Genomic DNA, 23,388 nt, shown 5'->3' with positions numbered 1-23,388 from the left:
TATATTTGAGAAAGGCTGCAGCTTCCAGGGAGGGGCAGTTCATGGGAAGGAGAAAGAAAACAATGTATTTAGATTTTTTTTAAGTTTAAATATTTGCACTAAAGCATCTTATATCCATTGAAAAAATTCCCCTATACCGAAAATCCGCCGCATTGATTATGACAAATGAATTTGTGATCCAGAAAAAGCCAAAGTGACTTAGTGACTACAGCCTGCTGCAGGATTAGTTTTTGTTGGTCTGTGCAGTGTGTGTGTTTTTTTTTTAGGCATCATGTGATGCATCGTAAAGTAAACTCAGCCTAATCCACTAACAGACTCCTTCATCAGTGCTCGTTAAAGCCTGATCCCTTCTGCCGCCGTCGTTACCTTTTCATTGTAAACTTCATGCTTTTGTGGAGATCTTTGCCTTTCTTCGCCTTTTGAGACTCTCTAAGCAAACAAACAGAACGTTTCCCACTAAATCTCTCAACAAGTAATCTTTTAAGTCCTTTACACTGCATGGAGAGACTCCTGATTTATTATTCCACTAATAATTGCTCATAGGGAGAGGAAACTGCAGGCTTTGTTTGAGTTGCACCTCGGAGCAATGTGACACATTGCATTACAAACCCAGTTTGTGCAACACTGGCATAATGTTCCAGGGTCATAAAATCCATTTGCTTTCAGTGAATCATTTTGTAATGTTTTGGCACCTGAAGGACTCCAGCTGATGTGTCTGTCACTCCTCTGCTGTTTATCTGCTGAAATCCTCTCTAGTTATGAGTTTTCATTTATGATTCATCCTCTAATTGTTTTGTCTGCACCAAAAGATGGTGATGGATTGTTGTGCGAAGTAGAGCGTGACTGCAGAACGCACTGCAAAAACAAAATCAAGTAATTTTTTTTGTCCAGTTATTAGTGAAAATATTGGAGTACATGTGAAATAAGACAAAGGTAGCAAATAAACTTTCAGTAAAACGTAGGAGCTTGTTTTAAAGTCAATAATTTCTCAATATTGATGAAAAGGTATTAGTTTCCCTGCCAGATTAATTCACTTATAATATGGAAAAAATGTCTCGTTACAAGTGAAATAATCTGGTTGTGGATTATTTAGTACTTTTCCATCAATATTAAGGACATATTTACTTTAAAAAGCACCCACATCTTGATACTTTTAAACCAGTTTTTTATTATTTCATGTGAAGTGAGAAATTTACACTTGAAACTAAACAAAAATACTTGCTTTGTGTTTTTTGGCTTTTTCTAGTGCGGATGTGTTAGTGCACTTAAAATAAGACAAAACTAAATAATAAGTGACGGTTTAAAAACATATCGGAGTTTGTTTTAAGTCAATAAATCCTTGATATTGATTAAAATAACTACTTATTTTACCTGTAACAACACATTTTTCCTGTGTTAAAAGTGAAATAATCTGCTAGTGCAACTGGAACTTTTTCATCAATTGTAATAAATTATTTACCTAAAACAAGTTGCTGTGTCTTGATGAAAAGTTACTTGTTAGTTTTGTTTTATTCAAAGTGATGTGTTCACTAAGAATAGACCAGAAACACTTGGTAGGATTTAGAGTTTTTACAGTGCAGAGGTTGTTTCAGACAGACACACAGATGCTTGAACCCCCAAACGTTTCTCTGTCGTGTCTGGACTTGAGCGGTTTCCCTGTTGGCCTCGGGCAGAAGAACAAAATGTTTTTAACCTTATCAGCTCTTTGCTTCTCCAACACCTGCCGCTGCGGCTGTTTTACTCTCCACCAGGCCGCTTCTCCACCTGCTCCTCTGCTCCAGCTATCGTAATGTTGTGGTTTCGCTGCAATAATTATTGTTGGTGTTGGATACGTTTTTTCTTCCACCAAATTTTTTCTGCTTTTAATGCTGCAGATTTTTGTTGTTGTAGTCTCTTCATATTTTACACTTTATTCTCAGAATTCTGGCTTTTTTTTCTCAGAATTTTCACTTTTTTCTCAGAATCCAAACTTTAATCTCAAAATTCTGACTTTTTTCTCAGAATTTTTAAGTTTTTCTCTGAATTATGACTTAATATCAATTCTGAATTTTTCTCAGATTTTGATTTAATCTCAGATTTCGGACTTAGTTCTCAGAATTTGACATTCTTCCACGCAATTCTTACTTTAATATCAGAATTATGACTTTAATCCTATCAGAATTTGGACTTTTTAAAATCAGAATTATGATTTAAATATCACAATTATGACTTTAACCGCAGAATTGTCAAAATTCTGACTTTAACTTTTTAAGATCTGAAGTCAGAAATCTGCCAAAAACGCCGCTGTTGAGTTTAGTTTTGTTTTTCAGTGGCCCTAATCCTCTTTCGTACCACCTACAAACCTGCAAATCAAAATCCACCTCAGCTGATTTCTTATAAAGCATCAACTGTTCTCCAGATCCACCTTGAGTTTCTCACCTTATGTCCAAGGCAAGTTCACCTGCCTTGCTGTGGAAACATATTTCACTCGTTTATACCTTGACTCTCTTTTAATTATTTGACAAACTTCAGATGTAGACTAATGTACAAATAACACATTTTTCTGTGAAAACGTGAGCCGTTTCACTTTGTTGCAGTGCGTGATGTTTGGATTGAAGCCCTGCTGGAGCCGTTGTGTGGCTCTAAAGGTTGAGTATGTTTTGCTGTTTTTTGCGCCCACACAGATTTCCCATCTGGTGTAATCTGCTTTTCCTACGGAGGAGGATGAGGACCACTGAAAATGTAGAAAAAATATTCTGACTCTTTTCTCAGAGTTCTGAGATTAAAGAAGAGAAAAAGAAAAAATATCCAAATAGTCTGATTTTAGTCTTCTTTAATCTCAGAATCTCACTTTTTTCAGTTCTGATTTTTCTGAGATTAATGTCAAAATTTTTGAGAAACAAGTCAAAATTGAGAAAAACTCAATTACTTTTTGTTTTTCCAGTGGCTTTAATCTTCTTCTATATCTTTCAAATTTACAGTAAAAATGCATTATTTAACATTTTAACTCCTTTAATGCGGTAAGTTCTCATCTTCTAAAACTAAATGCCACTAACTGGTTCTCATATCATAAACAGAATAAGTAAAAATTGTTGTTTACAAGCAGGTAGATACAGACTGAGACAAGCCCTTAGAGATATGGTAGCCGTGGTAACACAGGTTGCCATGGCTACCATACCAGCAGACCACCACCCGGGGTTTCTATTAGCTGTAAACAAAACAGCCTCACAGAGATGCAAAATCACACACTGAGTAATTCTACTGACGGATCAGCTGTAAATCAGATACTTTTTTATTTTTATATTCAAATTTACTCTCTGAAGGCAGTCAGTGCAGTAAAGCACTCAGTCCCGCCGTGGTTCTGGTCCGGTCTGGAATCTGACCAAGACCACTGGGACGAAACCGTAGATGGACAAAGTGGAGCAAAAGGAGAATTCGTCTATTGTGAGAGCTTTGTTGGTCGGTTAGCACAGGGTGAGTCTGAATCCTTCAAACGTCTATTAACTGAACTTTAGGGGAAACGTTTCAGTGCAGCCTTGAAGTTTAATTTGGATCCATGTTTTAGTCGGCTTAGTGTCTTGAGACAGACTGCAGACCTTCTTGTTTTGATTAAAAATAACATTTTTTACATGGGAAATGTGGAGGGGAAAAAAGCAGCAAGTGGTTCTCTAGCAGCTGGAAGTCCCAAATATGTTTCTGTTATTCTAAAGAGGATTATCATGTGTTATCTGGAGACCCTTAAAGGGGACATATCATGCAAATATCACTTTATTCTAAGTTTTTTTGTTCTTCCATTTGGGTTTCTGCTGCTTCTAAAAAACAACTTGAGTGCTTAAAACAAAAACAAAAAAACAGCCAGGTGGTTTTTGGTGAGAAGTTAATGTTTTTTGGTGTCTGGAAAATAAGCTGTTTCAAAAAAACCCTCCAGAATCTCATAAATCAGCATGATTTATGAGATATTTATGATTTATCAGCAGTGTGCCGTTACCTAGCAACCCCAGCAGAGTGCTAACCCGTTACCTAGCAACCCCAGCAGAGTGCTAACCCGTTACCTAGCAACCCCAGCAGAGTGCTAACCCGTTACCTAGCAACCCCAGCAGAGCGCTAACCTGTTACCTAGCAACCCCAGCAAAGCTTCAGAACTGCAAAAACACAAAACCTTACCAAGAATTTTTGGAGTTTTGTCTCATTTGAAGTGACAAAACTTCAAATAAGACAATAGAAACTAGACAAAAAAATACCTGGTAAGATTTAATTTTTTGCTTTTAGGGAGTTTGGTTTTACCGCTGTAAGCACTGTACAACGGCTGCAGAGAAACACAAATGTTTTGTTGCTGACTTACCATCCAGAAACCACTTGCCGCATTCTTGTTGTGCAGGAGGCTCCACTTTTGCTTTTCAAAGATGTATGGTTGTATAATTGTGCATCTTTTTGCAGCCATTTTCACATGCAAGTGTGAACGTTAAGATCTAAAAACATTTTTGTGCAATGAACATGTTTTGACCTATACCAACGTGTTGAAATGAGCCTAATTTGTTTCCTTTGACCTGTATTTTTTTCCACCTAAAATCCAAAATGAGTTTTTTTCTCCGACCAAGAAAGATGCTTTGAGTCTTCTTCTCGCGCTGAGGTGAAAATGGGTTTGATGGCATCTGCACTGCTGATAGAAATTCCTCATTTGTCTGAAGTGAGTGCCTTTCGGAGGGGTCGTGTGTGTGTGTGTGTGAAGTGATGCACACGTGTTCAGAGTTTTGTGTGTATTCTCTGTAGATCGGGGTCAGTCGGTCAAATCTATAGGAGTGTTTACATATTAAACACACAAACACAAAGAGAAAGCGAGCACTTAAAGGAAACACATGCTGCGATAAATCATCTGAATGTGGGCAGCCATTTTTTTCTCCGAGACAGGAGACGGTAGGCCCAATAAGCGGAAAGACAAACCCGGCTCGTTGTGCTGTCCGCTCCGGTTCCGTCTTTCCCTGTCAAAGCGGGGACAACTGTGTCATTTTCATACCGCAGGACTCCTGGGATCCGGCCCAGAATGTCCCAGAATCCCGTTTTTCTCCCTTTCCTTCATCTTTTCAGCTTGACCGTACCGTTCAGAACATGATTTTTTTTCTCCCTGCAAAGTTAGAAACCAAAAACTTGATCTACTTTTGATTTAAGTAGAAAAGCCAAAAGGCAGAATGATTAAAGTTTATTTATTTAAAAAAACAAAAACAAACAGGGACTTCCTTATGCATATTTAGGTCTCCTTGAATCCTCTTAAGGTTTTTTTGCTGTAAAAACGTTAAAAAAAAAGGATTAAAAGAAAGACAAAAAGTCAGAAACGTATATCTGATACAACTCAACCTTTAAAACTGCTGGTATCTAAAGTTTTTCATAAGGAATGTCATCTCCAGGTACATTTCAGTTTGTTTTATTTAACAGTAAAGATCAGATCCTGCTTTAACACTCCAGATGTCACACCACTAAAAATAAAAATGTCATCTTGCTTGTTTTGTGTTCGGTTGAGTGTTAATCCACAAACTGGCTTTTCTGTCTGTATGTTTACTTAAAGCACACCCGACAGCTTCAGTGAGATGTTGTCTGCTTCCTATAAAGAGATTACACCTAAAAGTTTCTCTTCGTCTTACGACGGCGTTTACGACCAGTGTAAATAGGCGACAAAAAGAGTAAATTTCTATAAAACATACCCAGAAATTTCTAGGTTAATCTCAGAAATTTTCTAGATAACTGAGTTTAAAAGTTAGGACACTTTTGAGCTCCAAAACTTGAAAATATGTAAGAAAAAAAAACTCTGAAATTTTGAGATTGGTCTCAGAAATATTCTAGAAAAAGAAAAGGTGGAAATTTCTGAGTTTCAAAAGTGAAGAACTGTGATAAAAAAATAAAAAAAAGTTTTCAGATGAAATTTTCTAGAAAAAACTTTTTCTGAGTTCGTGAAGTCAAAAATGTTCAACTTTTGGAACATTTTACCTTAGGAGCTCAGGAATTTCAAAGTTTTCTACAAAAATGTCTAAGTTTAATTTGAAAATTTCTGAGTTTTTTGGAGCTCACAAATTTCCTTTATTTTCTGGAAATTTTCTGAGATTAATCTCAAATTTTCTGAGGTTTTTTGAATGAAATATAATTCCTTTTTTCTCCTTACAACGTACCCACCACGCCGAGGTACCATCCGCTGCCTGCCGGCCCCCGACAGACGGGGATTTGGGGGTTATGCGATGCAGCTGCGAGGCGAAGAGGCCAGTAGTTTCCTCTCACATGCAGGAAATCCCCTTACTTCTGCCTGGCTGCTCTGTTGTGGCTGCATGTCTGTGTGTACATTTCTGCGGCACACACTCTGTGTGCTCGTGCCAGAGGTGGTTTTTTTCCTGAGGTTGGGGGCTGGGGGAGCCGCTGGTGAACTGAAATGACCAGCAGACCAACCGTCCAACCAACCACGTCCCAGGAGCCTCGCATAGGGAAAGTTAAAACAAACAAACCCACTGCCTGTTTCTCAGGACGCTCACAGAAACCATTATTGGCTGTCCCATGTGGGAGCTTCATTTTTTCATTGCCACCAACCCCCATCTTCTTAACTCTGTGTTTCTCTGTAAGGAAGTTTGGCCCCTGAACTTTGACCCTTTTGGGAGAAGAGAAACCCTAATCTAATGGGACCGGGCGAGAGGCAAGGCTCCCGAGTGGAATGTCTTGATTTGGGTCTCGTTTCGTCCTCCATTACTGACTTATAGGCCGTTTAGCCTGTTTAAAAACTGAAGAATGGGTTTGCACCTTTTGGTTTCACCAAGTTAAACCGTGAGCCCCATTGAGGTTTTGTAATGAATCAGATCTTTAGTTCAGTTTCAATAACACAACCAAAACAAACGCAAGAATCGAGTGCTAACACAAGAAATGGCCTTTTTTTTTTTTTTTTTTTACCAAAGACAAAAGAGAAAAAGTTTGTTACTCCTCTTTATTTACAATTTGTGAAGCAGGAAGTTGTGTTCAGTGTCTTCTTCAGAGGTTTTTGTGCCTTTTTCTTCAGTATATCTTGATTGCAGCGCCCCTGCAGGCGAGGAGGGGAAAAACACTTTCAAACAGAATAGAAACATCTCCAATATTCATAAAATTAAAGAAAAGCTTTTTAACTGACCAAAATCAGCATAATCTCAATGTAAAAAAGTTTTAATTTGTTAATTTTGAGGGTGGCAACTTGAGCCCTCCAGTAATAATATGATCAGGTGTTAAAGTTTCATGCTTATCAATATGGCTCCTCACCAGACAGGGGTAGAAAAATCCAAAATTTTTACTCAAATAACAGTAAAAAAAGTATTTGGTAAATAGTCGACTCAAGTATTGAGGAACTGGTCAAATCATCAATTATTTAATATTTAAAAATCATACAATCAGATGGAACAAAATCGGAAATTAAGTGGAAATGTTGGTATGTTAAGGATGGAAATGAAAATAATTCATATTAGTAACAAAAAAATAACAAAATTGGTCACAAACATTTTTTTCCGAATCCGTTTCTTTCAGTAAAAAAAGTTATGAAACTTTAACAGAAGCTGTCGGTCTTATTTGTTTGTTAAAACATATTTGTTTTTCATTCAGTATGTAGAAAATCCAGATATTTTACTCAAGCGTAGAGATACTTCATAATAAAATAGCTCCAGTAAAAGTAAAAAGTACAGCATAGAAAAGGTAAATTAAAAAAAAAAATACTCAAGTGAACGTAGTTGAGTAAATGTAACTAGTTACTACCCACCTCTGGACTCAGGGGAGCATGAAACCGAACCTCAGCAGCTGAAAATGAAACAAAGTTCAGGTGTGAGAGAGCCTTAACTTCCCTACGACCCAGAAACATTTATAAACTGACCCTTTGGTTCTGATCCATTAGCTGTTGACCTGGTCTTTGCCAGCGCTGCCCGTGGTGAGCGTCTCGGTCTCCTGTGATTGGTCGTAAAGGCTCGGCGGTTGGTAACAGGCGGGTTGCTCTGCCAGCAGGATGCTGAGGGCTGGGCCCGCCGTTTGGCCTGATCTCTAATTAGCGCTGGCTTGTCAGTTGCTCAGGGTGGATCTGTGTGGGAAATTGCAGTCTTACACACACGCACGCGCACACAGTCAGGATACATAAACCAGAGCTGGGAACCACACAGCAGAGCAAGTGGAGGATGAGGATTGTCATTTTTGTCTCAATCTGTCTGCGCTGGCGCGGCTTTGACTCGTCCCGCCTGTTTGATGCTCCTCAAGCGGCTTATTTAGGGCACAGGGTGTGTTTGTGTGTGTGTTTGGCTGCGCAGCGTTAGCGGCGCTGCTGCGGCAGTGAAGAGGTTAACGGTCTCCAGGGCGGCTCAGGTTACCAGCGGCGGGGCAGGTCCTCCGCTCAGATCCTTTCAGCTCGGCGCTCGGCGCAGACAGAGACAAACAGCGCCCGGGGGATGAAGCACCGCTGCAGCAAGTGACAAAGAACCTCGATCCAGAACGAGAGAGGGAGCGCAGAGAAAGAAAGAGAGAGGGAGGGAGGAGAAGAGACAGAGAGATTTATTTCTGTGAATCCTTCAGCAGCATGGAGTCATGAAGCTCTCTGTCCAGTTTGGCATTTTCGCGCAGCGACCCGGTTCCCACAGCAACACCGGCACCCTGAACAGGTAGATACCAGACATATGAGTAGGAAAAGAGACTAAATTTAATGTTTCCTTTCATGTCATGTCTAGTGTTTGGATTATCTCACTGCAAAAACATAAAGCCTTACCAAGTATTTTTGTCTATTTTTTCTAGTGCACTTGAAAAAGGACAAAGCTCCCATATCTATCCAAAAAATGCTTGTAAGTTATTTTAGTATTTTTTTAAGTGCTCTAAGATATTTGCACTAGAAACTATACTTTGTAAGATTTTGTGTTTTTGCAGTGTAGAATCATTTTACCAAGTAATTTTGTCTTTTCAATATTAACCTAATGCAAGTGAGAAACTATACCAAAACCACTTGGTAAGATGTTGTGTTTTTGCAGTGTAGAATCATCCAACCACGTATTTTTGTCTATTTTATAGTGCAAATATCTCAGTGCACTTAAAATAAGACAAAACTAACTTACTAAGTAACTTTTCAGAAAGATGTAGTCAATAATTTCTTAATATTGATGGAGAAGTACTAGTTTTGCTGGCAGATTATTTCACTTATACCATGGGGAAATGTCTTTTTACAAGTGGAATAATCTTCCTGTGGAATTAATACTTTTTATCACTACTAAGGAATTATTTACTTAAAACCAGCTCCTATGTCCTGCTGAAGAGTTACTTAGTCTTTTTTCAAGTGCACTGGAGGAAACTGGACAGTACTTGGTAAAGTTTAGTGTTTTTGCAGTGCAGCTGTCCATATTTATTGTCTGTGAGCGGAGTCCACGTGGGAAATACCCCCATTCGCCGTGTGGAAGACTTAAACTGGTTCTGGTCACTCTAAATCTCTCATCACCGCCCAGCTCTTTCCTCTCCTCGGATGCTTTCAGCTCCATAAGCCGTGTCTGCGCTAAGCTTCTGCTTGATTTATTCAGCCGGTTAAATCCAGGAGGACGTCGGGTCATCGGCTGGTGTTTGGGTCTGATGGTTGTCAGGAACCAGCTGATTAGGTTTTGGCGGTTCTCTGTTGAATCTGGGAACTGTGCCATTGGAAATGTCTGTTTTTGTTTAGCTTCTTAGTTTGAAGCCATAATTATGATGTGAGCTCGCTGCTTGGTGGGAAAGTTCTGGGCGTGTAAGTTGACTACTGAGCAACGCCGCTTTGGTTTTGTTTATACCAAAGCTGCCTCTGTTTTGCTTTTGTACAAAGATCAAACTGGAAGGATGAATGATTAAAAACAAGACGATGTAAGCTGGTGGGAAATGAACTGTGTAGGCTCATTTGGTTTGGAGATATTTCTGAAATTCACACAATTAAATCATAAATAATTTTATGCTGAAACGTTTGAAATAGCATCAGAGTTTTTAGTTTATGTTAATATGTGAATGTTTTCTCTATTACCTGATTCTTAATAGATGATTCTTGATACACGGGATTAACGGACATCACCTTATTAATAATTCAGGGATTTATTCCTCTTTTCATAAACAAATAAATCTGAGTCATGCTTCCATAAACAGAATATTACACTGCAAAAACACTAAGTCTTACCTAGTATTTTTGGTCTATTTTCTAGTGAAAATATTTATTACACTTGCAATAAAACAAAACTAACTTACAAGCAACTTTTCAGAATGATAGAGGAGTTTGTTTTAAGTCTATAATTCCATAATATTGATTAAAAAGTTCTGGTTCCATTGGCAGATTATTTCACTTATAAGATTGGAAAAATGTCTTGCAATAAGTGAAATAATCTGCCAATGGAGCCATTACATTTTCATAAATATAAAGGAATTATTTACTTAACACAAGCTCATGAAAAATTACTTATGAGATACTGAGTGAGCTTTTGTGTTTTTGCAGTGCATTGATGCTTTTAATTAAACAAACTGTGAAAAAAATATCAAAACTAACAATCCCAACATTAAGGAATGTTTTGGGTTTCTTGAGATTCATCATGTGAATAAAGATGTGAAATCTTTACATCCATAAATGATAAACGACACAATAAGTGCCCACCTTAATAAACATCAAAAATCATCTGGATTAGAAGAAAATTATATCAAAGGCAACAAATGCTAGCTTGATCAAATCTGAAATGTGTTTATCCTTTCAGCTCTGACAAAGTGTATGGGTGTGTGTGTGTGTGTGTGTGTGTGTGTGCGTCATCCCTGCAGTGGCTGTCACCATCAGCCTCCCTCTGCTCCTTTCAGGCCAATGTTTGCCTGCCAACTGGCTGGGCTTCCTGTCCCCCACAGCCTCTAAGCGGATACACACACACACACGCACACCAGCAGACACACACATGCACACACACCCCACACACACACACACCAGCAGACACACACAGACATATTTACAGATATCCTTAACTCTTGGCACGTTTGCTCTGCTCATGTGGGTCTATTTGAACAGCTCAGACACACAAACGCACCATGATGTCAGCCTTCCATCGAGTCTTTGTTCGTATGATAGACAACCCCATTCAGACGTGTCTGGGTGTGGGTGTGTGTGTGTATCCAAGTTGCAATCAGTTTTATGGAGAATAAAAGGAAAATCTCCAGGCAGTCACCAGATTCTTCTTTCAGTCTCACTTCATGCTTAAATTAACATTTTTCGTCTTTTCCGGTTCATAGAAAGTGATCTGTTTTTATGCATTAAATGAATTTTGCATGCATCTTTGACTAAGTGGTGACATTAAACACTTAAAACTCTAAAAGTCAATTTATTTCTTCTCAGCAGGCTAATGCAAAGCAGAATTATATCCTATCAGACTTTATTTTGTCTCTTTGTATGAATTGCCTCGGAAGTTATTACAATAAACTATAATGTTGTTTTGAGACAGTTTTCAAGTAATGTAGGGTAATAATGCAAGTACACCCTCTGTAAAATCAGTACATTTTCATTTCTAATAAACATGTAACACTGGAATTGGAAGATATTTCTGAGAAATAAATGGAAATTATTATGCAATTAACTGATTTATTGTTTATTCCAACAGGTCTTAGTCTGTCGTTTTCCTCCATATAAAGCGATTTGTTTATATGGACTGAAATGAGCCTCCATATCTCTTCTTCTTCTTGTGCAGCTGGGATGACAGCAGTTCGGTAAGCAGCGGCGTCAGCGACAACATCGACACCGATGACATCAACACCAGTTCCTCCATCTCCTCCTACGCCAACACACCTGCAGCTCAGCGCAAAGGCCTCAGCACGCAGGCAAGTCAGAGAAAACACGCATTCAGAGAGCAGGATTCTCTGCATCCTGCAGTGAAACCCAGTTCAATCAACTGGAAGTTCAACGAAGTTTAAATGAATTGTCTTTATAGGGCATTCCTACATGATTTGTTTCAATTAGAGACACACCGATCTGATATTTGAGTCATTGGCAGACATCTTTATTATGTTCTGTTCCTCAAAGCAGTTGAGGCTACCACTAGCTAGCTGCTAATTTACAATTACTAACTAGCTAGTTTTTTTAGTGTTAACTAACGCCAGTTGGCTGGAAGACATTTGTCTTTGCCACTTAGTAGTTTGGCACTGCTATATAAATTATGCTATTTTTTGTACATTTCTGATGTGATACAAGTTTTAAATTTCATTCATAATTGACTTTAAACGTCTTAAAATGTCTTAAATTTGAGTTGCTGAAACCTGCAGAAACCTGCACCGCTCCAAAAGCAGGGCATTCTGGGTAAATACAACCAAAACAAACGTTAGTCTAGTTTAGTGCTAACAGGAGAAATGGCTCGTGGTTTTATTACCAACAACAAATCCTACAACCACTAAAATCTGACGCCACTCCATTTTCGTTTACATTTCATGAGGAAGGAAGCTCTGGAGGTTTTCAGTTGTTTCCTTCTGTAGTTCTTGCTGCAGCGCCCCCACAGGTGAGGAGGGGAACAGGTTTTTTGATTGGTTTGGATGATTTGACAATGCAGTGAAAGAGAACTGCAGCAGCTGAAAATGTAACAAATGTTGCAATTTTGGTCCCCAATCAAACAGAGTCTGCTGAACTATCAGGTGTGGAAACTCCCTGAATGAAGCTTTTAACATTTGTTGTTTAGTTGGAGCACATGTTTCTTTTATACATTAAAGCTATTTTTTCTAAGCTTGCATGTCAGTCTTTGACATTTGCTGAAAATGTCAGTGGACTCTTGTGCTTATTGTACTCACAGTATATTTGGCCTGATCTGAGGCCATCCCATGTGTGATGACTCTTCATTATTGCTGCAGAGGTCAAGGTGCTGATTGAATAACAAAGGAAGGCACACAGAGCGTCTTTCTCTCAGTGCAGCTGTACGACAGAGTGCCGGTAATGAGCTCTGCCTCGTCTGTCCTCAGGCGAGCCTGCGTCGGCTGGACTTTGAAGATCTCACAGCAGATCAGCTTGCAGCTTTTTAAAGGTGTTGCCTGTGCGACAGCAGAACTGTCATTGCAACAAATCCAGCTGCTGTTAGTAGGAAAGTTATGAATATTTACAGTGCATTCACACCATTTCTGCTTTAATCAAACTTTAGTTTGATTATACTTTAGTCCTGTCTCAGATATCTGCTGGTAGTTTGTGCCCCTCCAATAGACGCCACCTTCTGGCTAAACTGTGTTCTGCGCCTCAATATGCTGGAGTCTTCTCTGGTTTTTAATTTATTATCTATTGCCAAAGACAAAAGAGGAATCCGACATCTGCTAAAATCTGACGCTACTTTGCTTTTTGTGAACTAGAAAGTTGCGCTCCTGCTTTCATTAGAGGTTTTTGTGTTGTCTCCTTCAGTGGTTCTTAGTGCAGCGCCCCCACAGGCTGGGAGGGGAACAGGTTTTTAATTAGTTTAGATTGTTTTGACAAAATGCAGTGTGAATGTCTCAAATTTGTTCCCCAATCGAATTGCGTCTCCTCTCAGGTGTGAACTCTGGTTGGCATAAAGATTCAAAACAAGAATGTGCCTGAGCAAAATGTTAATTAACCATGGAGCTGAAATGCTTCAACAGTGTTCCTGCTGGTTTGCGTTAAGTACATTTCCTGTGAGAAGGTCATTATCAGTTCACTAACCAGGATTCAGTAATCTGAAGATCTGCTGTTGTCAGACTGTAGGCTTGCTCTGACATGAAAGTGTAGTCATCTTTTAAATTACTAGAACATTTAGTTCGCAAGCTGTGATGTGACCAGACCGACTGCTGTCCTGCTGTCTGACTGAACCGAGCACTTTTCTACGATAACATGGTAGGACCATTGTAGATGGGAAAAACTGAGTAATTTTCTGCCAGAATGATTACATTTTGAGCTCCAGAAGTCAAAAATTTGTAAGAAGAAAACTCAGAAATTTTGAGATTCTCAGAAATTTTCTAGAAAATTACATGACAGTATGCTAGGGGTATTGTAGATAGAAAAGAAAGGAGAAGTAGATTTTCACCAAAAACTCAAAAACTTCTGGAAAAAAAAACTGACATTTTCTAGAAAAAACAAGGAAATTTTTGAGCTCTAAAGTCAAAAATTTCTGTGGTTAATCTCAAGCTTTTCTTTTTCTTTTTGCATTTTCGAGTTTTGGAGCTCAGAAAGTTTTTAATTTAATATGTCCTTTTTTTTCTTGAAAATTTTGGACTTGTGGAGCTCAGAAACTTGTATGAATTTTATAGAAAATATCTGAGATTAATCTCACAATCTCTGGGTTTAAAAAGTTGAAAATTTGTGAGAAGAAAAACAAAAAATTTGAGATGGATCTCAGAAATTTTCTGGAAAAAACTTTGAAAAGATTTTCAAGTCAAAAATGTTAGAGAAAAAATGGAAATTTTTTGACTATAAATTTGAAAGTTTTTCTAGGAAATTTCTGAGACTAATCTCAAAATTTCATTTTTTTTTCTTACAAATGTTTGACTTTTGGAGCTCAGAGATGTCAATGTTTTTTCTAGAAAATTTCTGAGATTCATCTGAAAATTTCTGAGATTTTTAGCAGAATTTTACTCCTTTTTTTTGCCTTCCGTCTACCTTGGCCGTAATGCGCCGTTGTACTTTTGCGAACCTCTTGTCTAACTGTTCCTCTGTGTTTCCAGCCTGTGACGGATGCGGAGAAGCACTCTGCCTCCACAACGGCTCACCAAGCTTGGACCGGAGACGAGGTGAAGCGGCCCGACGGCGGGCTGGACGGCGGCGCCAGGATGGACGCCAAGTGGAGCCGCAGGAACTGCGACGTGTCCGACGAGTCCGACAAGGGCTGCTCGGGCAGGAAGACGCCCTCTGTGTCCAACACGGGCTCCTGGAGGAGGGGCATGAGCGCCCAGGTGGGGGTGACGTCGCCCCGCACTAAAAGCACCAGCAGCACTGGCTCCACGGTTTCAGTCGGCCTGAAGAGCCACGGCTCGGGTAAATCAAACTCCCATCGTTAAACATAGAACAATATATCAAGATAAACAATAAATTTGGCAACTTTTAATGTTTTTGGGGGGTTTTTTGGTGTGGCCTTTGTAGCTACCTGGAGATAATCCTTGTGTGATTTTGTTTGTTATAATATAATGGAGGATTAAGATTTAGTTTTCTGTGATTTTATGTTTAACCTTTCACATTTTGTATATATTATTGGGACTGTGTGTTACTGATAAACGCAAAATATGCTTGGTGATTTGGACTTTAAGATTCATTGTCGTATTTTGTGGTATTGTGATAATTATAAAAGTGATGATTATTACTTGTTTTTTAGGAAACTGTACGACTTTGACGTTATAACAAATACATTTTCCCAGAAGTTATTGTGATAAACAGTAATATTGTCATTTTGAGATAATTTTCAACTAATATAATAACAACAGCATATTAATGCAAGAATACCCAGTCAAAGATATAAAAAAAATAATTACTGGAATTGGAAAAATTTTTTTATAAAAAACGCAATAACTAAAATGGATTATGAATCTTTGTAACCAAAATTACTTTTCAAAAAATATGAATCACTCAGCTTAGATAGTAAAACAGGTAAAAGCAGCAGTTAGAACAGTTTGTGACTTTTTAACGACTTTAAAAGGAGAATCTCTTTAGGATCAAATGTTTTGTTTGTAATTAGGATGTTTATAAAATTATCCCCATTATAAAACATGTGCATCTGCATTGGCTCCATCTGCCTAACAGTCAGATCTGTACCGTTTTTATACTGCAGGCAGAGCCACACAAAATCATTCCAGGGGCCACAAAAGGTCCACGGGCCACACTTTGGACACCTCTGATCCGTTTTTCAGCCATATTGTCCAGCTCTAACGTTGGAGTGAAATTTCTGGAGACTCTTCCCACCTGTGTCGTAATGTGAAGCCGTTCTGGTTTTGTTCGCTCACCTGAATCGTTTTCATCCTCCTGCAGGTAAAACCGACGACGTAAAAGTGTCGGAAAAAGGTCGCCTCTCCCCGCGCTCGAACGGCCTCCAGCGCTCGCCGTCCGACGCCGGGCGCAGCAGCGGCGACGAGGCCAAGAAGCAGCCGGCCACCGCCGGCCGCGCCGCCGCCGCCCCGCTGACGCACACCGTCTCCGACCCGCAGTCTCACACGCTCGTGCTGTCGACCCGCACCCCGACCAGCACCTTCGGCTTCAAGAAGCAAGGTCACGGCATGGTAACCATGGTTACCGCGAGCGGCGCCACCATCACCAGCGGCTCGGCCACGTTGGGGAAGATGCCCAAATCAGGAGGGCGCTCTCTGTCGGGCGGCTTAAAATCGGGTGGGCAGGACGGGGGGTCTGCGTTGGGTCACCATGACGACGGCTTCCTCCCGATGAGCGCCCGCTCCACTCTGCAGTACCGCAGCCTGCCCAGGCCCAGCCGCTCGGGTGCCGCCGCCCGCAACGGCAACCGCTCGTCCACCAGCAGCATCGAGGCGGCCGTGCTCTCCGTCACGTCTCACGGGAAAAACTCGTTCGGCGTCGCCAAGCCCAACGGGTCAGCAGCGCTTCTGGCCAATCAGACGGATCGCGAGAAGGGCGTCTCCGAGATCGACAATCTGAGAGGCGGGATGCAGAGCGGCCCGGCGGCGGCGGCGGCGGGAAGACAGCAGGTTTCATCACCAACACTTCGCAGGTGAACACACATCTTCAAACTGGAGATACGATTCTGATTTTCAGAGTCATGATTCGATTCAGAAACAGTTTTTAACTCAGAAACCACCTTTGGTGAGGCAGATAAGATCAGCTTCATATACTGCATCAACCGAGTACCAGTTCATTAGCAGATTATTTCACTTGTAACAAGACATTTTTCCCATGTTTTAAGTTAATTTGTTTTCCATTGGAACAAGCAGTTTTTCATTAATATTAAGGAAATATTTACTTAAAACAAGTGGCTATATCTTGCTACTGCTTTTTAAGTTAGTTTTGTCTCATTTCATGCGTGCTAAGATAATGGCACTAGAAGCTAAAACACTTGGTAAGACTTTGTGTTTTTGCAGTGTGATATCAGATTAACTAGCTAACGCGCTAACGTTGACGGCCCTGGTTTTTAGCGAACCCCTCCAGACATGGTGAGCCACTCCAAGTGGGGCCCTCCTGTATGGACTTGACTTCACTCCCCCAAAAAACCTTAATCATGACTAAAGTATCACACGTGTGGGCCTGTTTTACACACACACTCACTCAGTGTGTGTGTGTGGGGTTAAATGAGGCCATTGTGAGTGGAGGCCTTGAGCGCGGCTGATGAGCTGCCAAGCCTCAGCCTTGGTGGTGAGGTTGGAGGGGCAACAGGAGGGAGTGGCGTGCAGGAATGGAGTCTGCATCGTCTTACCTCAGCACTCTGCCCTCGTTAATGTGAGGCAGTGATAAGTCTTCAAACAGACGTGCTGCTGTTATCCCCCGCCGCGGCTGCAGTCATCACAGCCCACCGATTAGCCGAAGCCGGGAACAAGAGGAGGGTTGTAGGTTCAAGCGCCGCTTCGTTCTGACTAGCAGCCTATAAGGGCTTCTTCTTTCTTCACTGTTTTATGAGTAAAATTAGAAGCTCTAAGCAGATTATTTTGGTGTTTAACTAGCTACATTTACCCAATCACATTAACTTAAGCAACTTTTTGGAAAAATTTACCTTTAGAAGTTTTTTACTTCTTGCTGTTCTTTTTATTTTTACTTGAGTAATTCTGTTATGAAGTATTTCTATTCTTTCTTGAGTAAAGTTTCTGGATTTTCTTCCCACTGAATGGAAAACAAACATGTTTTAACCAAAAATTCATCAGACAGAGACACACCTGCAGTTTCTGTTAGTTTCATAAGTTTTATAATGATTTGGAAAAAAATTATTTTGCCTGATTTTTTTTTGTTTTTTTTGTTACTAATATGAATTATTGTCATTTTGGTCCATGAAATACCAAAATTTCCTCTTAACTTTATAATTTGATCCACCTGATTATGTAATTCTTAAATACTAATTGATTGATAATTTGATCAGTTACTCAGTACTTGTATACACTTTTTACCAAATACTTTTTTACTATTACCTGAGTAATTTTTAGACAGCTACTTTTTACTTTTGCTTGAGTAAAAATATGCTGAAGTAGTTTTACTCTTTCTGTAGTATTATTTCTGGGTACTCTGGTAGCAACTAGTTGTATTTTCTCAATTACATTCAGTCGGAGTATGTTGGGCAAAGTATCCAGATATTGTGCTCAAGTACTTCAACATACTATTTTTGGTTAAAACATGTTTGTTGTTCATTCGGTGACTGATTGGTTTAACTTCCTGCTCTCCTTCACTGATGCACGTTTAGGTTATTTGGCGGTAAAGCCAGTAAACAAGCTCCAGTCACCACAGCTGAAAACCTGAAGAACTCCACGGTGATCTCCAACCCCCACGCCACCATGAACCACGTTCCGACAGTGCTGGAGTCGCCCGATGGCGCGCTGGGAGGCGCGGACAGCGAGACCAGCAGCCCCCTGTTTGGAGGCCGAGCCCTGGGGTCAGGAACCGGGACTCTGGGCAGCGAGCAGGTCAGACACTTTAACTGGGTTAGGTAGGATTTATTTCACTTCAGCTGATTAGAGAGTTAACATTTGACTTCCTGTTCCTTTGGGTTCAAATATGACATAAAATACAAGTGATTTTCATTTAGTTTCTCTTTAAGTAAGTCAAATGTGGATTGATCTTTATCATGGACACAAAAAAGTAATAATTTCCCACCAAATGTTGCTCATATTTATTGTCAGAACAGTATTTTTTTTTATTCATTTTTATTAATTTTAGTTAAAATATTAAAATATTACCTGTGAATTCATCTGCTGCCCTTTTTATTCCCGGTTTAAAAGCAGCAACTGTTTGTGTTCTTAGTTTATACAAGAGTAAACTGTGGCGGTGTTAAACGTGGGAGTGTGTTTATAGAGCTACTTACCGGCCTTTGGTGGGACGCTGGGATTATTCTGCTCTCACCTTACTAATACCACAAACACGCCGACTTCTTTATTCAACTCCGGTTCAGGTGAGGCGCAGATGAGACGCCCGTTTAACAAACTGCAGATCAAAATCACTTCAGACCCGGGCTGTTTGGGCGTGCTCGGTCATGAACTCTGCTTCACGTTTTCACATGATTCATAAGTTTTGAGCTGAATGGCTGTGAGTCACGTTATGACACAGAGGATGTTGTTTGACGAAAGAGAAGTCATGTCTTCACAAACAGAAGGCAGTTCAAAAGTTTATTAAATTATTTCAGATTCAATTCACTCTGGAATGGAAGCGGACAATGTAAGGACTTAATGTCAGGGCTGCAACTGGAATTTGATTTAGGATAATGATTATTGAATCTTCCTCTCAATATGATGGAGAAGTTACATCTGGAATGTTGATTGAAGGTCTTTCATGTTAGGATGTTTGATCAGTTTATTTCCTAGAGAGATTTTGGAAATGGCAAAAATAAGCGTTTTATGTCAGTAAATATTGCTAATTATTGATTGGATTTTTGTTTTAAATATCGGAAATATATTTTTTATCCACAGTTTTTACTCCATACTGTTATTCTTTTATTTGTAAGCAGTTATGAAGAACTGTGGGGAAAGCTTAAACTGCTGCTGCGCAAGTTACTCTGCAGGTTGTTGCTAGGTAACCACCAGTTACTCAACACGTTGTTGCTAAGTAACCACAACTTACTCTGCAGGTTGTTGCTAGGTAACCACCAGTTACTCAACACGTTGTTGCTAAGTAACCACCAGTTACTCAACACGTTGTTGCTAGGTGACCAAAGAGTGAGTGAGTCAGTTGATGACACCACCTTTGCTTAACTAGCTGTGGGAGGTTGAACATCTAATTCACATTTTGCTGATTTTTATACTTCGATTTGAGTTTTTCCAACGTCTAAAAGCAACACAAGCACTTAAAAAACACCCACCCAACGACTTCGGCAATTTTTTTAGTGTCTGGAAAATGAGCCATTTGAAAAATCTTTTGATTGTCAAGTCAGATTTGATGTGGCACTACCCTGTTACCTAGCAACCCACGCTGCTGCATAAAATGCTGCTGCGCATGTTACTCAACAGGTCGTTGCTATTTAACCAAAGAGTTCTGTGAGATGTTGAGCATTTAAAGCCTTTTCTCTGCATACGTCTCCCAGAATCCTGTGCGGTTTTAGATCAGAGTTCAGTGAATTTTCTCTGTATTGATGCATATTATTATTGATTTGTTTCCCATCCCTTCGCAGACCTAATCTTAGACATTTATCTTGCAGGCCTCCAGCCCAGGATCGATGTATTCCTCCACCGGTCCCTCCAACAGCCTGACATGGGGAACCACCTTCAGCGGCTCGTCTGTGCCGAGCAGAGAGGGCACCCTGGGTGGGCACGGTGGGGCAGGCAGCGTGGGATTCCCCTCGGTCAGCAGCATGCACACCAGCAGCGAGTCCATCGACATGAGCCTGAGTAGCGCCGGCGGACTCGGGACGCACCGCGAGGACACCGTCTCTGCTCTGGGTCGCACCGGGAGCGTCAAGACCGGCATGTCAGAGAGGTACGGACAGACAGGATGGGTTACGGAAATTATTAGGAGATGAAAACTTTTGTTTGTTTGCTGATATTTTTCTGAACAGCAGGTTAAAAAGTTTGCATAACTATTAGATTTAATGTACTTGTTTGATAATTGCATCATTGTTTTCAGGTTCACTGCAGAAATATTTACATCCTTTGAACAAACTTCACTGTTTGTACACTGCAAAACCATAAACTCTTACACAGTTTGTCTTTCTAGTGCAAATATCTTAGCACAGTTGGAAAAAAGACTAAAATATCTTACAAGTAACTTTTCAGCAAGGAATAACAGCTTATCTCACATAAATAGTTTGTTAATGTTGATGAAAAATAATAAGTTCCACTGGCAGATTTTTTTACTTATAACAAGATATTTTTCCCATGTTATAAGAAAAACAATCTGTCAATAATAAGTTATCTCAAATTATTTTATAGTGATAAAATAATAGTAATAGAAATAATAATAAAAACAGTTAGGTTTTATGATAAAAATTATTAAGAAGTTTCATTGAAAAAATTTTCAAGATAGAAATGTTCTTTTATCAAGAAACCTTCAAAGATCATTCTCAAATTTTCTGAGTTTGTTTCTAGCAAATTTCTGAGTTTTCATTTTCAGAAATTTTTCTGAAAAATTTCTGTGCTTAATCTAAAAATTTCTGAGTTTTTTGTGGCCGTTTAAATAATATTTTTTCCATCTGCAATGACCCTAATCTGGCATCATATGTGTGGCTTTTCCTAATTGTCAGACAACAGTACCAGACTTCTGTTGCAGGGAGGAAATCTGTACCAAAAACTCCTAAACAATCCTGTTGCTTCCTTTTGAAAAATGTCTGAATTGATCAGTTGCACAAAGCAGCCGTGATGTTGGAGTCGTTTGGTAATCTGTGTGCAGCCGCGGCGAGGAAACAATCCTGATTCTTGTCAGTGTAGCGGATTCCTTCCTGACAGCCTGACTGTGTAAAGTGACGAGAATGCCTCAGAGGAAACATTTTATCATTTGGGCTCCAGGCTGCGACATCAGTGAGGTTTCTCTGCTGAATCCTTGCTGTTGATTTCTGCTCTGACACTTTCCTTCATCTACCTCACTCTCTAAAACTTTGCTGTTTCTCTTGTGTCTGTTGTGCGTTTTCTTTTCCCCTTCCTGTCTTCCATCAGTCCCCTCTCCTCGCCCTCCGCTAGCCCCATATTCAGCCGAAACACGCTACCTCGGAGGCAGGACAGGTAAATGTACCTGTGTGCGGTGTTAGGCTGTTGCTGAGGTGGGTGGTCCTGCTAAAGCACCACCTGCTGCCACACAGGGAGCCCCGGCCTCTGGGATTACAGCCTGTAATCTAGCCTCAGCGTTTTGTCCCTGTGTGGTAGTCTGTGGTTAGTTTTAGGACTCCTGGAGATGAATGGAAATTATGAGTTTCAGGTTTTAGTTTAGCTGTCACGTACTGCCATCTTGTGGTTGAGAATAGAGCTTACACCAAAATTGGGTTTTTCTGTTTCCACTGAAATATTAAATATTTGAAAAATACTTGAGAATCGAGTCCTAGTTAGTCTAGTTTTCTAGTTAATCTTGAAAAATGCTGTTTATTTATTTATTTAATTTCATTATTATTTTTTTTGCTAAAGCTTTTGACATTCTGAAAAAAATAAATAAATAAATAAAACTTTCCAGTTTGGACATTATTTGATTGCTATTGCAGAGGATTAGGGTCACTGAAAAAAAGAGAAGGAAATATGACTTTTTCTGAGAATTTTGATTTTTATCTCAGAAATCTAATCTCAAGATCCTGACTTTTTTTTTTTTTTTAATTTTGACTTTTTTTTCTTGGAATTTTGACTTTAATTTTCTCAAACTTCTGAGATTAAAATAAGATTTTTTTCCAGTGGCCCTGATCCTGTAGATTGCAGCATAGAGAATACATTGTTAAAATAATTTCAGCCATTTTTTCAGAGACACGTTTCCTTGCCTCCTCCCTCCATTTGTGTTCCTCTTCTGAAGTGTTTTTCTCCCACAGCGGGCCACATTGTGGTAGAAACACTCTGCCTAAGAAGGGATTCAGGTACCTCATTTGTTCTCCTGTTGGGCACTTTGCACCTTTTCTCTCCGGTTTTACCAGCCTCTGCTATATTTTTTTTATTTTTCGCAGCGTCCACATCATCTCGTTAAGGCTTCTGCTCACGCTTTTCAAAATCAAGATTTTGTTTGGCACTTACCACATGTGTTGTCGTGTTGAGTGTTTGTTCCTGTGCAGATCTATTAGTGTGTTGTTCTGGGGCAGGCATGATTTTTTTTTTGTATCAGGGGATCAAATTTTTTCTTTTTTGCCGTCTTTTCTGCTTTTTTCTGTTGCTCAAAGCTTTTAAAAAACGTTCACGCTGTTGTAATATGTTGGTGCAGCATCTGTCTCATCTTCATGTCAGATCCTGGTGATTAATCTGGCTGCTGGAAGCAAAATAAGCAACAAAATCCAGATCACTTGTTGTTTAAAGAATAATAAAATCCCATATACTCCACACAAAATCTCCATTTTGATGCCCTGGCTTCCGTTTTAAGCCAATTCTTTGACTCTCTGCAGGTACGGTCCGTCTCAGCAGCTGCGGGGTCATGAGGACCGTGATTGGCTGCGCTCCCACTCCACCAGTGGGCTGCAGGACTCTGCCAGTAACTCACCGTTCTCCCCCGGCTCCAGCCTCACCTCTCCCTCTGGGACTCGCTTCAACTTTGGACAGCTGGGTAGGCCACTCAAAAAAAAAAAAAAACTTTATACATTCACTGGCAAATCTGTAAAGTGTGGCATGCATTTACTTTGGTATTACTTACTAAATCCAGGTCAATCAAATGTTTTAAAGTCATATAATTAA

General features: G+C 39.8%; 1 protein-coding gene across 1 annotated transcript in view; it reads left to right on the top strand.

Annotated features, from left to right (window-relative positions):
* The window catches only part of LOC103142687 (neuron navigator 2-like), a 30,289-nt gene extending 6,901 nt beyond the window's left edge, over positions 1-23,388 (top strand). The window contains exons 3-10 of the mRNA XM_016674670.1: positions 11,667-11,796; positions 14,623-14,932; positions 15,917-16,625; positions 18,297-18,516; positions 20,241-20,518; positions 21,691-21,756; positions 22,542-22,586; positions 23,103-23,388. Of these exons, the coding sequence (XP_016530156.1) occupies positions 11,667-11,796; positions 14,623-14,932; positions 15,917-16,625; positions 18,297-18,516; positions 20,241-20,518; positions 21,691-21,756; positions 22,542-22,586; positions 23,103-23,388 (2,044 nt within the window). The remainder of the gene's footprint in view (positions 1-11,666; positions 11,797-14,622; positions 14,933-15,916; positions 16,626-18,296; positions 18,517-20,240; positions 20,519-21,690; positions 21,757-22,541; positions 22,587-23,102) is intronic.

Source organism: Poecilia formosa, unplaced genomic scaffold (assembly GCF_000485575.1).
Source record: "Poecilia formosa unplaced genomic scaffold, Poecilia_formosa-5.1.2 Scaffold99, whole genome shotgun sequence".
Classification (NCBI taxonomy): domain Eukaryota; kingdom Metazoa; phylum Chordata; class Actinopteri; order Cyprinodontiformes; family Poeciliidae; genus Poecilia; species Poecilia formosa.
Note: the sequence above shows the minus strand (reverse complement) of the source record. Positions and strands in the feature narration are given on the sequence as shown.